The sequence below is a fragment of the Euphorbia lathyris genome, chromosome 7 (assembly GCF_963576675.1).
Source record: "Euphorbia lathyris chromosome 7, ddEupLath1.1, whole genome shotgun sequence".
NCBI lineage: Eukaryota > Viridiplantae > Streptophyta > Magnoliopsida > Malpighiales > Euphorbiaceae > Euphorbia > Euphorbia lathyris.
Genome location: NC_088916.1, coordinates 45,531,035 through 45,544,357, shown reverse-complemented (window position 1 = coordinate 45,544,357; position 13,323 = coordinate 45,531,035). Strand labels below are relative to the sequence as shown.

Here is a 13,323-nt window from a genome sequence, read left to right as displayed (position 1 = left end):
TCACAAACAACATCACAAACATCCAATTTCTTCCTAGCAATAGGACTACCCACAACTTCAATATGAGAAATTGAAAGTTTAGGATTTACCTCTTCAATATGTAAAGGAGAAAAGATTGGTGATGGATCTTTAGGAGGAACTTCTATGGTTGGTTGGGAACCATTTCGGTATCCTTGCTTGAGACTCTCCAAAGATGCCGTAAGCTTCCTTATTTGCTCGTTTAGCACCCGAAAATCCTCCCTAGAAGTTGCTTCATACCTTCTCATGATGGCTTTGAGATTTTCCAATCCCTTGTTGGCGGTTTGTTCGGGTGGTAGAGATGAACTTGGTTGATCCATAGTCGAAATAAGTCTCCGTTAGGAAAACGATCAGCTCTGATACCAACTGATATAGATCGGTTTCAGGACGTGTTAGTTTTAATCGTAAACTAACAAAGATGTTCTTCTCTAGCTAAACTAGAAGGAGTGAATCTCGGGTTTTATGGACTAAATCCATAGGAATAGTGAAATCCCTATTGTTGAAGGTTTCAAACCTTAACAAAAGCTTCTTGAAGAAGATGATTAATTTTGATTGATAAAAAGTTAACTATTACAAAGAGAAATAGATGAATTTATATCACCTCAAAACCTAAATGGAAAATTACATAAAAGGCTAGCTTAACATAATTAATTAAAAGAGTAAGGTTAGGGGTAAAATGGGGGTAATAATAAGGGGTGGCATGGATTGTAAATAGTGAGTGGCATGAATTGTAAATAGGGAGTGACAGAGTTGTAATTAAGGAGGAAGTTGGAGTAAGGAGCATGTTCTTTAAAACGAATCCACGCGGAGCGCGCCTAATTCCAAGCTCTGCGTGGATTGGTCTCTGACTTTTCTCCGGATCAATCCTTCATTCACGCGGAGCGTGCCTTCCCTCAAGCGGAGCGTGTCGAAATCCAAATGGAGTGTGGATTGGCTGCTGACTTGCTATGTGGCACTGTTTTGGCCCCTTTACTCGCTCGATCGTTCGTGCTTAGTTCTTCCTCCGACTTTCCTCGCCCGGACTCGATCTTCAAAGGAGATGCTCCGCATCACATTGTGTCTATACTAAGCACTCTGGAAAAAGGTTTGTCATTTTATCAGTGTATGTCGATGATATCCTTATAGCAAGAAATGACATTAGATATGTAAATCAAGTAAAAGATTGGTTGAATTCAAGCTTTGAAATGAAAGACATAGGTGAAGTTGCATATATCCACAGAGTTAAAATTTCAAGAGATCGTTCTAAGAAAATGTTATCCTTGGCTTAAAATTCTTATATCAACAAGATTCTCGAACGATTCAATATAAGCCCTATGTCTAAATGGAATTCCATGGGTTTAGAAATGTGTCCTAAAACACAAACAAATATTGAACATATGAAGAATGTTTCATATTCAAGTGATGTTGGAAGTTTGATGTATGCAATGATGTGTACTAGACCCAATATTTATCATGTCGTTGGCATACGGAGGATCTCAGTCCAACCCTGGACCATTGTCAAGAGAATTATGAAATATCTCAAAGGTACAACCGATTATTCTTTATGTTATCAAGGTAAAGATATGCAATTAAGAGGATACACGAGTGTAGGCTGGGCAGGAGACTTGAATGAGATAAAATCCATGCATTGGCTAGGAAACGATGCCATATCTTGGAGAAACAAGAAATAAACATGTATAGCACTATTCACTATAGAAGTTGAATACATATCGTACTCTTTACAGTATAAGAGACAGTTTAGTTGAGTAGGTTTATAGAACACCTAAACATTACTATAATTAGGAATTCTAGTTGCATGACTCCTATCTAATTTAGTAATTATTTAATGGGAATACTAGTCTAACAAGAAAATTAGAATACTAGTTGATATATAATTAATATTATCTTATCCTTATTGAATAAGGAAACCTTAACCTATATAAAGGGGTTCATGGTTGGATATAAAGACATGAGAATTAAGAGAATAAATTTTCTCAGTCTCTCTAGTATTTGGTGCCCTCTTCTCTCTATACGAGAAGACTTCGTTCTTAGATCGTCTTCCTGAATAATTATGATGTGAAAACAACGTGACCATTAATATAAGTTTGTGATTCGAGTTATTCCATGTTGTTTACTCTGTATTAATTTACGCTTCAAAAGCTAATCAATAACTCACCTATTTGAACAGTATGATTAGTAGTTGACTCCATTCTCAAGTCGTACTATTTATAAGGCAAAAGAAATGAGTGTATAATTAAATAAAGGGTTACAGCCCTAAGGGCTATAAATAAGAACCTTAAAATGCTTATTATTAGTGCTATTTTTATTTTTCAATACCTAAAATTTGTTGATACTTTAATATTTAAATATTTAAATACATTTATTATAATATATTGTTATATTTCCAATATAATTAATTCTCTTTTTTTATTGAAAATATAAAAAAACACATGAATAATTAATGCTTATATACGTCCCTTAGGGTTGTATATATCATTTGCCTTAAATAAAAGATGAAAAAGCAAAATATAATGATGGGAGCAGACATTTAGGATTGAATTGCCAAAGCTTAATGAGAGATCCATACAGCTGGAGCTCACTCATCAAGATTAGAACCCATAGTGCTGGACCCCACTTCTCCAACTCATCCCAATGCTCCCAAGTCCACCCAACCATTACGTTTTCCTCTCAATTCTCTACCACTTGCTATTGCTACTATTTTTTTTTTTTTTGAAACAAGCTATTACTACTATTTTTTAATTAATCAAATCAAAATTATACAAAAATTTGTATTCCAAATTTTGAAATTGGACTACTTTACAAATGAGAATAATTCAGAATATTTATTACTTATTTTATTTAGTTTAATTCAGAATCAAAATCGAATTGATTTAAGTGTTTGGTTAAAATTTTCAAATCACAGTTCAAAATTAAAATCGATTAATTAACAACAATAATATATTTAACAATTGTAAATAAAATATATAAACCATCTAAAAAGTAAAAAATCAATTCATATTATCAAAAAAAAAATATATAAAAAAGTATATTATTAAGAAAAAAATCCTTAACAATATTATTAAAAACTTTAGTGGTAATATGTTAGAAATTTAATATGTGATAAATAGTGTAGATTGGATTGGATTCCATTTATTGGATTATTAGATTAAGGGCCCGTTTGGTTCAGCTGTTGCTGTTTGCTCCTACTGTTTTCTGTTTGATGTTGTTGTTTCATTATTAGTGTTTGGTAAAATCATGATTGCATATTATTGCTAGTATGTGAAATGACTAATATGGACATGTTTTAAATCAATCAATCAATTAATAATAAATTTAATTTCAAAATTCATAAAAATAATCAAAATAATAAAATAAAAATTACAAAAAATAATATATACATATATATTGAAATTTAAACTGTACTAAGAAAATGCTATAATTCTTCAAAAAAAAAAAAATGCTATAATATTTGTACATTTTAAAGATTAAATTTTATCTCCAAATAGCCTTAAAACAATCTCGTCTTTTTTATTACATTCATCTGAGTTGTTTTAGTTTCTTCATGATTTTTATCTGTATCAGTATCATTAATTAAAAAAAAACCCACGAAAGCACACACAATTTAATTGAAAAAAAATAGCCTTACCTTAGTGAGACCTGCAGCATTAATTAGCAAAGTAGAGTAGCATGAAAAAGAAATAGCATGTGTTGTACCAAGTTTGACTTTCACCATGTACAATAGAAGGGTATTTATAAGAAAAAATTACTCAAATTAGAATTTAAATAGGAAAAGTATTGTTTTGCTGTTGTTCCGAAAAGCTACTGATTCCATATTAAACAGCAATTAGCAATTATATTTTACTCCTAACTAAACACCTTAATATTTCCTGTTTAGGGACTAAAAGCAAAAAGCAATTGAAAAGTAGAGAAACAAACACCCCCTAACTCTAATTAGTTACAGTATAAAACAAATTATTTTAACTCAAACCCTAAATTAATATTTATGTTTAAGAAAAAAAAACGACTCTGTTGGCTGTCACTCCTTTCTCTGCCTTTCAATCCATCGTTTTTAATTTATGAAATTATGATTCTATTTTTCCTCTCAATATTACATTATTATTATTATTATTATTTTGATAGAATAGATATTTATATTATTAGTAGTTATTATAATTTATCATATTTTAAAAAGTCTGAATTTAATTATGTTGAATGTATAATATTTGGTCAATCTTATGAATAGAAAATCAAAATTGGATATGAAAAGAAATCAAGATACACTTGATGTGATTTGGTGATGGAATAAATGTATAATAGTATTGTTGTTGGGGTGGTAGAGGTTGTTTCTTCATTTACTTCATCTTACTCATTTCACAGGAACAAAATCATCTCTCCCATTTTTCGGTTATCATCTCTCTCCCTTCGCATAAAAAAAAAAAAATCCCAATTTTTTGTTATCATCAACCTAAAAAAACCAGACCGGCCGGTCCTGTCGGCGAGGAAGCCGGTCCGAACCTGTCCGGTTATTTCAATGCTGAAATAATCGGAGAGATCCGGGGTTGGCCCGGGACCCGGTGTGACCCCGGGTCTATAGAGGCTGGAATTTTAGTTTGGGCGGGCTGGTGCCTGGTTTTGGAAATTTAAATTTTTTAGCACAATGAAAATAAATGATAAACAAGTTTGGGAGGACTGGCACAATGAAATTATTTTGGAAAATTAATTTTAACACAATGAAAATAAACAAATAGTAAAAGGGGTCAAGTTATGGAACCTGAATACTGTGCGGAAGTCGCGTCGCTCACGTCGTGCGGGTGCGCCCCTAACCCGATGGTTAATCGATTGCACCCCTGCGCGTGAGAGAGCCTTTTCCCTAGTAATTGGTTATAGGCTTGTAAAGCCAATGTACTTATAAACTAGTTAAGTTTCTCCTTTATTTCCTACGTGGGATGTAAATATTTAATTTCATTTTATCTTTTTCCAAACCATTTCAAGTGGTTCACTTTGAGCATCGATTTCTCAATCATTATTTGTCCGTTTTGAGTTTATAATATATTTTTAAAAAAATCTTATGGCATAGAATACGTTGATATATTTCAATTTATTCTGAATTTAATTTATTCGTTATATATTTAAGACTTAAATTAACAAAAAAAAATAACAAACCAAAAGTTGTTTATCATTTATTTTGGATATATATTGTATAAAAATAATTTTAAATTAATTATATATATTTAATATATATAAATATTATTTATTTATTACGTCATCCGGTTCGACCAATCCGAGCCGACCAAGTGACCCATGACCCGGTCATCAATCCGGTTTGATGTCCGGTCCGGTTCTGATAACATTGAAAAAAACTCCTAACATTTATAGGCAGATTTTTTTTTTATTTTTTAATGTTGAAAATGATGTAATTTTATCCTTAATGTTGGTAGCCAAAAGCAATTTTACCACAAAGTTGGCAGGTTGGGTCAATTTTTTTTTACGTTTAATCATATTTTTATGATTTGTTACTAATTAGTGGTAAAATGACGCACATGTGAAGTGTAAATGACAAGATTCGTGACTTAGAAGATAATTTGATAAATAGTTTCTTAAATTGACCAAATTTGTCAACGTTTATTGGCTACCAATGTTAAGGGTAAAATTGTATCATTTTAAACATTAGAGGTAAAATTGCTCATAGGTGTAAATGTTAGGGGTATTTTTACATATTATCCCTATAATATATTATTACTAACATATTTAACCCTTCATCTATACATTCAAAATCAATTACTCATCATTCTTTTAAAGGTAAATAATTTGTTGGGTTCTGAGTTTGTGTATATTACACTAGTTAGTCCCTGTGTTTTTCTTTTAAAAAAACACACTATAACGTTCTTGAGTTTTGACAAAACTAACTACTTAGTCATTCCATCCATAAATTTTATATAAAATAACAAATTTACCCTTATATCACTAATTACTTTTCATATATATTTAATTAATTAGTAATTACTTTATAAATTTTAATTTTACTCATAAAAAAAAAAGAAATTCAGTACATATATAACAAACACAACATAAAATAAATATTTTATTAAGATATATTTAAATTAAAATACTAAATTATTATAAAATTAGTTATCTATTTTTTAATTAAAAATAAATTAAATATAATATAATTTTATTACTAATATTAATTTTCATTATAAATAAAAATATGTTGATTAAACATATGTGAAAAGTAATTAGTGATATAAGCGTAAACTTGTTATTTTATATAAAAATTAAAAATTGAAGGACGAAATAGTTAGTTTTATCAAAATTCAATGACGTTATAATGTGTAAAGAATAACTAATATAATATACACAAATTCAAAATTAATAATTTAGTTACCCTTCTTTTAAAACAGTCCATCCATGAAATATCCATTAACTAAACCTAAAACTATACATTCAAAATCAATGAGATATCCATTATTTCAAAACCATCAATCTACACATCATCCTATTTTTAAATCTCCCATCTACCCCCTCTCATTAAAAAAAACTGTGAACTTATCTTCTCACTTAATATTGTAATATTATTTTAAGAGTTCGTGGAAACCAAATAAATGAAAAAAAAAAAACAAGACAAATTTTTGAAATGGAATTGTTGCAAATATAAAGAAGGTATAGAATCAAATTTAGCCCTCAAACTATACATTCAAATTCAATTAGATCCCCCTTCTATCAAACCAGGGAATTAACTTTTATCATTTGTTTGCTATAACTCTTCCGTTTACACGTTTTTCGGATTTAGTAAGAATGGAAGCGTATTATCTTATATATAGATCCATGGATCTATGTGGTTGCACCATTAGAAATGACTTAGATCCGAATAGCCGGAAGAAACTAAATGATGACGATTGATTTGTGATTGCTTTCATGCAGATTTGGATTCAAGAGAAGTAGAAGATTTGTTGTGTTTTTATTTTAGTTGTACCTTTTATGGTATTTTTGCTATTTGTAGTCTGTTTATTCCATTTGTGATTTTGTTTATTCCCTTTATAGTTTTTGTATTAGGTTTTAGCCTATATTTGAGTGGGGTTTTATTCCTTGCTATTGTCGCTTTTGTATTTGAACTTGTTCTTCTAATACAATATATAAGTATTTTCTATCCCAAAATTTTTTTATTAAAAACCCTTATCATATTTTTAAATCTTCAATAACCCCTCTCTCGTCAAATACCGTGAGTTTGTATTTCCACTTAATATTATTTTAAGGGTTCGTGAGATCTAAAGAAGTCAAGAACTAGCGCATCCCTATTGGAGAATTGCCACGTTGGAGACGGAGAATTCCCGTTTGGGATCCCCATGGGACGGAGATGGTTTTTATTTTGTCTTCGATAGTCGGGGATGGGGCGCGTATGGTTATAAGTCTCTCATCCCCGTTCCCATCCCCAAATGTCCCAAACGAGGATCCTTAACGAACCCCGACTAAATACCCGAATATAAAAAAAATAAACTATATATATATATATATATATATAATTTAGATAAACTAAAAAAATAAACTAATAGGATTGAGCTATAATCAGGTTGATTTAAAACAAAATATATTCTAAAATAAATTAGAATATATTAAGGTACTGAAAATATTAAAAATATTTGTTTATGATTCATTTTAATTAGGGTAAATTTCAAATAAAACCCATGTGGTTTCACTAATTTTCAGATAAAGGATTGTGGTTTACTTTTTGTCAAAACGAGGATTGAGGTTTCGCACTTGAATTAATGTTATTAAAACCATCTTTAACGACATGTCATATTTTCTATGGAACTATATTTTCTATTTTCAAAAATCATCTTTTTTGGAACTTTTTCTTTCTAAACATTAACTTTCTCTCTCTTTACCAAACATCATCTAAATAATCTCAAAATAAAAAAGTTGAAGAATCAAAGTTTCTTAGAATATTAGTAGTTCTTAAAATATGTCATTTTTGAAGTCGTCAAGAGTGATTTTAATAGTATCAATCGAAAAAGTCCTTATTTTGCTCGTACTCGTCTCATTACCCTAATTGGTATATGTTTTGCATCCCATATCCGTCCCATTTAATTCACGGGTACCCGCGTGTACTCTTACCCGTTAAGAATCAATAAATAAAACAAAAAAATATTACAAATTTAACAAACCATCCATCTAAAAATGGAACCTTAATCAATAAAAATAAAGTACCTTAGTGGTATCACTTAACGGTCGAAAAACAAAAGGTTTGTTTTCAAATCTCACATCTAAAACACAATAATATTTTTTAATATATAAAAGAGTTATTACGGACAACGGGTATCTGAGGGGTATTCCCATTACCCTAACGGGTAATGGTTTTTGATCCCATACCCGTCTCATATCCTTTTATATAGTGTACATATAGTCCCATTGGAGTCGGATACCCACGGGTAGAGTACCCGTTGTCATCCCTACTTTATCCAGACATAACCACATGTTTCCCGTCAACTATGTGAAGTCGAAGTCAATGTTTAAAGACCCAATTGTACTCTCATTGACTTAGGAACATTTCTATCACAATTGGGCCTCATTTGTCGTTCTTGGCAACTCCTTTTTGTATTGAGAAGGTCGTTGGGGTTATTTTGAGTCTTCTTGCGAACCTTTTTAATTGTCTCGCCTAGTGACAAGATGCGATAAAATAACCCATTTGACTGCGAACCTTTCCTTCAGCCCATTAGACATTCGACTTGGCACATGCATTCAGACCGCACATGACAGAATGCTTGTATCCACCAAATACCCACTATTTCCCTTCCATAACTGTTGCGAGAAAACACAATAATCTCCACTTCTACATCAAGCTAAGGTTAGAATGGAGATGCAATAACTATGAGCTCATAAATTAAATGATGGACCTAGTTCAATGGATCCGACAAAGAAAATGAGATGCAAATCAACTTATTGGGAAATGATTAGTCATCTTTTCATTAATAGGGTTCATTAGATTCGAAGTTAACTCAAATGATAAAATTTATTCTAACAAACACATCTTACTTTCACAAGTAAGGTGGAAAAACCCAATAACTCATAAGTAGAATAAGTGTATGTTTATTTGCATCTTTTAGAACTACTTTTTATCTTTTAATTTTAAAAAGGAAAAAAAAAATTGTTCGTAAAACTCCGAAATACCAGCAACAACAGACACGAACAGGTGAACCACACGCCCAATAGGTTCAAATAAATAAAATGAAAATCACATAAAATTTTCTGATATAAACAAAACCATAACAGGGAGTTTTGAAAAAATTAAGAAAAGTAAAGAGGAATGAATAAAAAAGCGGCGAGTGACGTTAAAGAATCATTACGGGAGGAAAGGAAAAAGATAGCCAAGTCCCAACTCCATTTTGGCTTATTGCTCGCTTTTCGGACACCTCCGTGACCCACACCTGCTTGCCAAACTCAAAAGCCGAATATGCTTTGCTCTTCTCTGCAAATATCCCTTCCTCTCAGCTTTCTCTCTTCCTTACTTTTCTTCTTCTTCTTCCCTTTCTATATCTATTGCTGATCTTTTCAAACATCACCATCCTCTTCTATTTCTTTCCCTTCCTTTCGATCCCTGAATAATTCCATGGAACTGCTTCAAGAACTCCTTCTCACGGCTCTTATTGCTGTTTTTTTCTCTTTTCTTATAGCGAAACTTGTTTCAATGGCTATGGCTCGTGGTGATTGTTCTCGCAATCCACAGGTGTCAGAGACTCAAAATCTTTATCGGAACATTGTTGGAGATACTACGGAGGAGGATACACAGTATTGTGAGAGGTTGCAGGTTGATCAATTTAAGAGTGAAAAGAAAGTGGAATTCGTTGCAGAAGAAGCACAAATGATCGATAGAATTTTAAAAGGATCGGTTGAGGTTGAGGAAATTGAGAAATCAGCTAAAAGCGATGAAGTTATTCAAGCTGAATGCTGCGAATTGCCTCCAAAATCAATTGAAGAAATTTCAGAGGTTATCTCGGGAAGTGACGTCGACGAGTTTCAAGTAAACAGCGAATTTGGAGTAAATTTCCCTGAGGATAATACTGCTATTAAACTAGCAGAGCAGGTTGTTGACGAGAAAGAAATAGTAGGTGATGATAATCTGCTTGAAGAAAACATAAAAATCGGGATGGAATTATCCGTTGAAAAGGATGTTATTGAAGAATCTGAGGAGATTCAGGCTGAGGATATTGAAGCTAAGAGAAAAGCCGATGAGAAACAAATAAAGATTGATAGCGACGACGATGATTGGGAGGGAATCGAAAGGAGTGAATTGGAGAATATATTTGCAAAGGCAACTAAGTTCATGGAGGATGAAGATTTGACAAGTGCAGGAAGCGATGTCCAAATGGAATTATATGGGCTTCATAAGGTAGCTACGGAAGGGCCATGTCGCGAGCATGCGCCTATGCCTCTCAAAGTCGGTGCTCGTGCTAAGTGGTATTAAACTTTCTGCTACCTAATGCACCTCTATTATAATTCTGCTGCTGCTGCTTCTTTTGTTTTTAATTTATATTCCTGTTTGTTACAATGATTGAATGAATGTTTAGATGCATAAACTTGATCACAGAGCTAAAGTTGAGAGAAGGAAACTTTGATTATGGATTTTAAGTTCCTAGGAGACTAACTTTAGGTCAAAATTTAGTAATACAGAAGACTAGAAAATCAGTAAAACGTGGTTAAGATTTAAGTTAAAAATGCCAATCAAATCCATAAAGAAGATAAGTGCAAAGATGAGACGAGCTATTATGGCAATCCTTAGTGGACATCAAAATCACCAAAGCTTAATTCCTAACAAAAATCATAGAAGCAAAAGACTAGTAATCCACGATGGGACACCTAAATGCAAAGTGTCATCCTTAAATCTTCTTGTCTTTTTCCCCTCCTGCTTACATGTGCTAAAATGTTGACTAGCAACGAGAAAAACTTATACATATGCTGTTTGTCTTCACATGGAAAATCTGATATGTCCGTTTGTAGTTCCAACTTCCAACAATTGCCTCATTTGCCTTTTTTTCCTTTTGTGCCTATCCACTTGCCAAATTCACAAAGCTTGCCAGACAAAATAGAAAATTCAGGAAGCCATTCACTTGTATAGTGTTTTATATCAGGAAAGATTTCCACCTTAGGAAAACAAATGAATGTAGAAAAGAACACCGTAGGGCCTGCCTATACCAAGTTACATGGTATAGTTTGATAGTTAGTTATAATAACAGGGTTGACAGCTGCTATGTATGAGTGATGGAGAGCACTGGTTCCGTTGTGCAAGGAATGCTTGGCAAAGGCTGGGAAACATGAGTCCTGAGGTGGCTATGGAGAAGTATGTTGCCCTTGTGTCAGATAACGTCCATGCTTGGAAAGAGGATAAATTCGTTGTAAGTTTGTGATTCATCTATATCGATCACTCTCTGTTCCTGCATTAACTTCAACCTATATCATATCCGGTTAATGGTTATGTTTCAGGGTGATGGCAAACCAGAACCATTGGAAGTGGAAACTATAGGGGTCGTGACTTCAGATAAAAGTATACCTTCATACAATCATCTAAATTATACAGAACAAAGGTATAAATTGGAATTTGTTCTATTGAAATATTTCATGTTTTGGCTTTTTATTTATCACTTGTTCTGTCAATCTTATCTCCAGCAAAAATGCAGAAGACGTACCAAGTACTGCGAGAGATGATTTGACTGGAGAGCCAAACTTGGAGAGCTTGGTATATTATACTGCATTTTCTTCTATGTGCTATTCTTAATCTTGCCACAAAATTGCAACTGGGTACTAATAAACAACACAAAGAAGTTGTACATGTATATATGCACTATGCAGGGATTCAAATTCAATCAATCTTCATTTTTTTGCACCAATGACATGCTAAATGAAAATTTTGGAGCTTTATTAATAAGTTCAACACGGCAAAGTCTAAAGGCCATAATAATGCTGTTATATATAATATATATGCTATGAGATTTGCAAGTTCAATTGTGAGCCCATTCATCAAAATATTGATAATAAAACATATATCTATGTGAGGTTTTCTTTGTTTAATTCTAAAATGCTCAACGGTTTAGTTAAGATGTGTAATCATCCGATTTGATTCACTTTGTCTGTTCTGTACATACCCGAAAAAGTCATTTCTTCACTTCATTTAACAATTATAGAATTCCTTTTTTTTACTAGGATGCTTCAAGGCTCCTTCATTCTTGTTTAACTAAGTAATATGATAGTTACAAGTCTTCTTTTACCTTTTCGGTTAGTTTGCTTGGTTAAAGCCCCAATTATACAGTTTTCAGCTAATGCCAACCTGGTAAAATCCATGACTACCTCATTAATTTGGTTTTATTGCATGAAAATTGACTCTGGAATACATGATCTGTATCTCTTAGGTGAGTTAATTAGTATCATGCTTTCTCGTTTTCTGATTTTTCCTCAATTCTATCCTATATACCCAGGTGAGTTGAGCTGATGACCTAAAGATCATAGAATGAGATTAGTACTATTTCCTCTCTGTGATCTATTCTTTATTCGTGGAAATTTTACGTAAATTGATGTTTCTTTTCTCACATAGTTCTGTCGGTTATTCCGTTAATTTTTTCTTGATTAGTTAATGCTTAGAGTAATTTTAGTAGAACAAATCAATTAACTGCATATAACAATTTCTAATGTGAATTTTGCAGGCTAAAGAATGATATGTGTATTTGTCTCCAACCACGGGGCGTTCTTCAATTTCTTCAGCAGAAATGAATCTGAGTGCGAATAATAAGAATGTGCTGAATGGTATAATGCAAGTAACCTTCTTGTGCCTGTCTATAGTAACATTTCTACACTGTGTTGATCTAAATGCTTGGTGGTGATGTGAACATATTTATATATTTGTGCATATCCATTTGTATATATAAAACCTGCTGTAACTTATTTTCCTTGGATTACTAACCTGATGGTTGGGATCATTGATGCGACTGCATTTATGGTTTTATTTCTTTATATTTTTAAGTTTACTTGAGTCGTTTCTCTTAAATATATGCATTTTAGAATCCAAAACAGTAACTACTTTATTCAAGTATATAATCTTGGTATATTCTATTCTAGAATTTCAGATAGTGTTAATGAGAAATTCTATTATGGTCCCGGTTCATTGGACCTTGCCAACAGAAACGTGACAATTGTGTACTTTCTTTCCTTACACCAATCATCTCCTAATGAGGTAGCATGATTTTCTTTTTTTTCATTGGTCGGGTCCATTGCACCCGATCCATCGTAGAAGTTCTCAGTGTTAATTAGTTGATGCGGCATTCTTTGGTATGCCTATAGGCA

General features: G+C 32.2%; 1 protein-coding gene across 1 annotated transcript; it reads left to right on the top strand.

Moving 5' to 3' along the window:
• Positions 1-9,336: 9,336 nt before the first annotated feature.
• LOC136200962 (acyl-CoA-binding domain-containing protein 3-like) lies at positions 9,337-12,989 on the top strand. Its single transcript, XM_065991466.1, has 5 exons — positions 9,337-10,449; positions 11,279-11,384; positions 11,473-11,573; positions 11,656-11,725; positions 12,687-12,989. The coding sequence occupies exons 1-5, from the start codon at positions 9,602-9,604 to the stop codon at positions 12,696-12,698; spliced, it is 1,137 nt and encodes a 378-aa protein (XP_065847538.1). The 5' UTR covers positions 9,337-9,601; the 3' UTR covers positions 12,699-12,989.
• The last annotated feature ends 334 nt before the right edge of the window (positions 12,990-13,323 follow it).

Excerpts from the sequence above, each read along its gene's own strand:
- LOC136200962 (XM_065991466.1), top strand. The coding sequence starts at position 9,602 with ATGGAACTGCTTCAAGAACTCCTTCTCACGGCTCTTATTGCTGTTTTT. Across the intron at positions 10,450-11,278 it reads GTCGGTGCTCGTGCTAAGTG|GAATGCTTGGCAAAGGCTGG; the intron begins GTATTAAACTTT and ends CCGTTGTGCAAG. Across the intron at positions 11,385-11,472 it reads GGAAAGAGGATAAATTCGTT|GGTGATGGCAAACCAGAACC; the intron begins GTAAGTTTGTGA and ends GTTATGTTTCAG.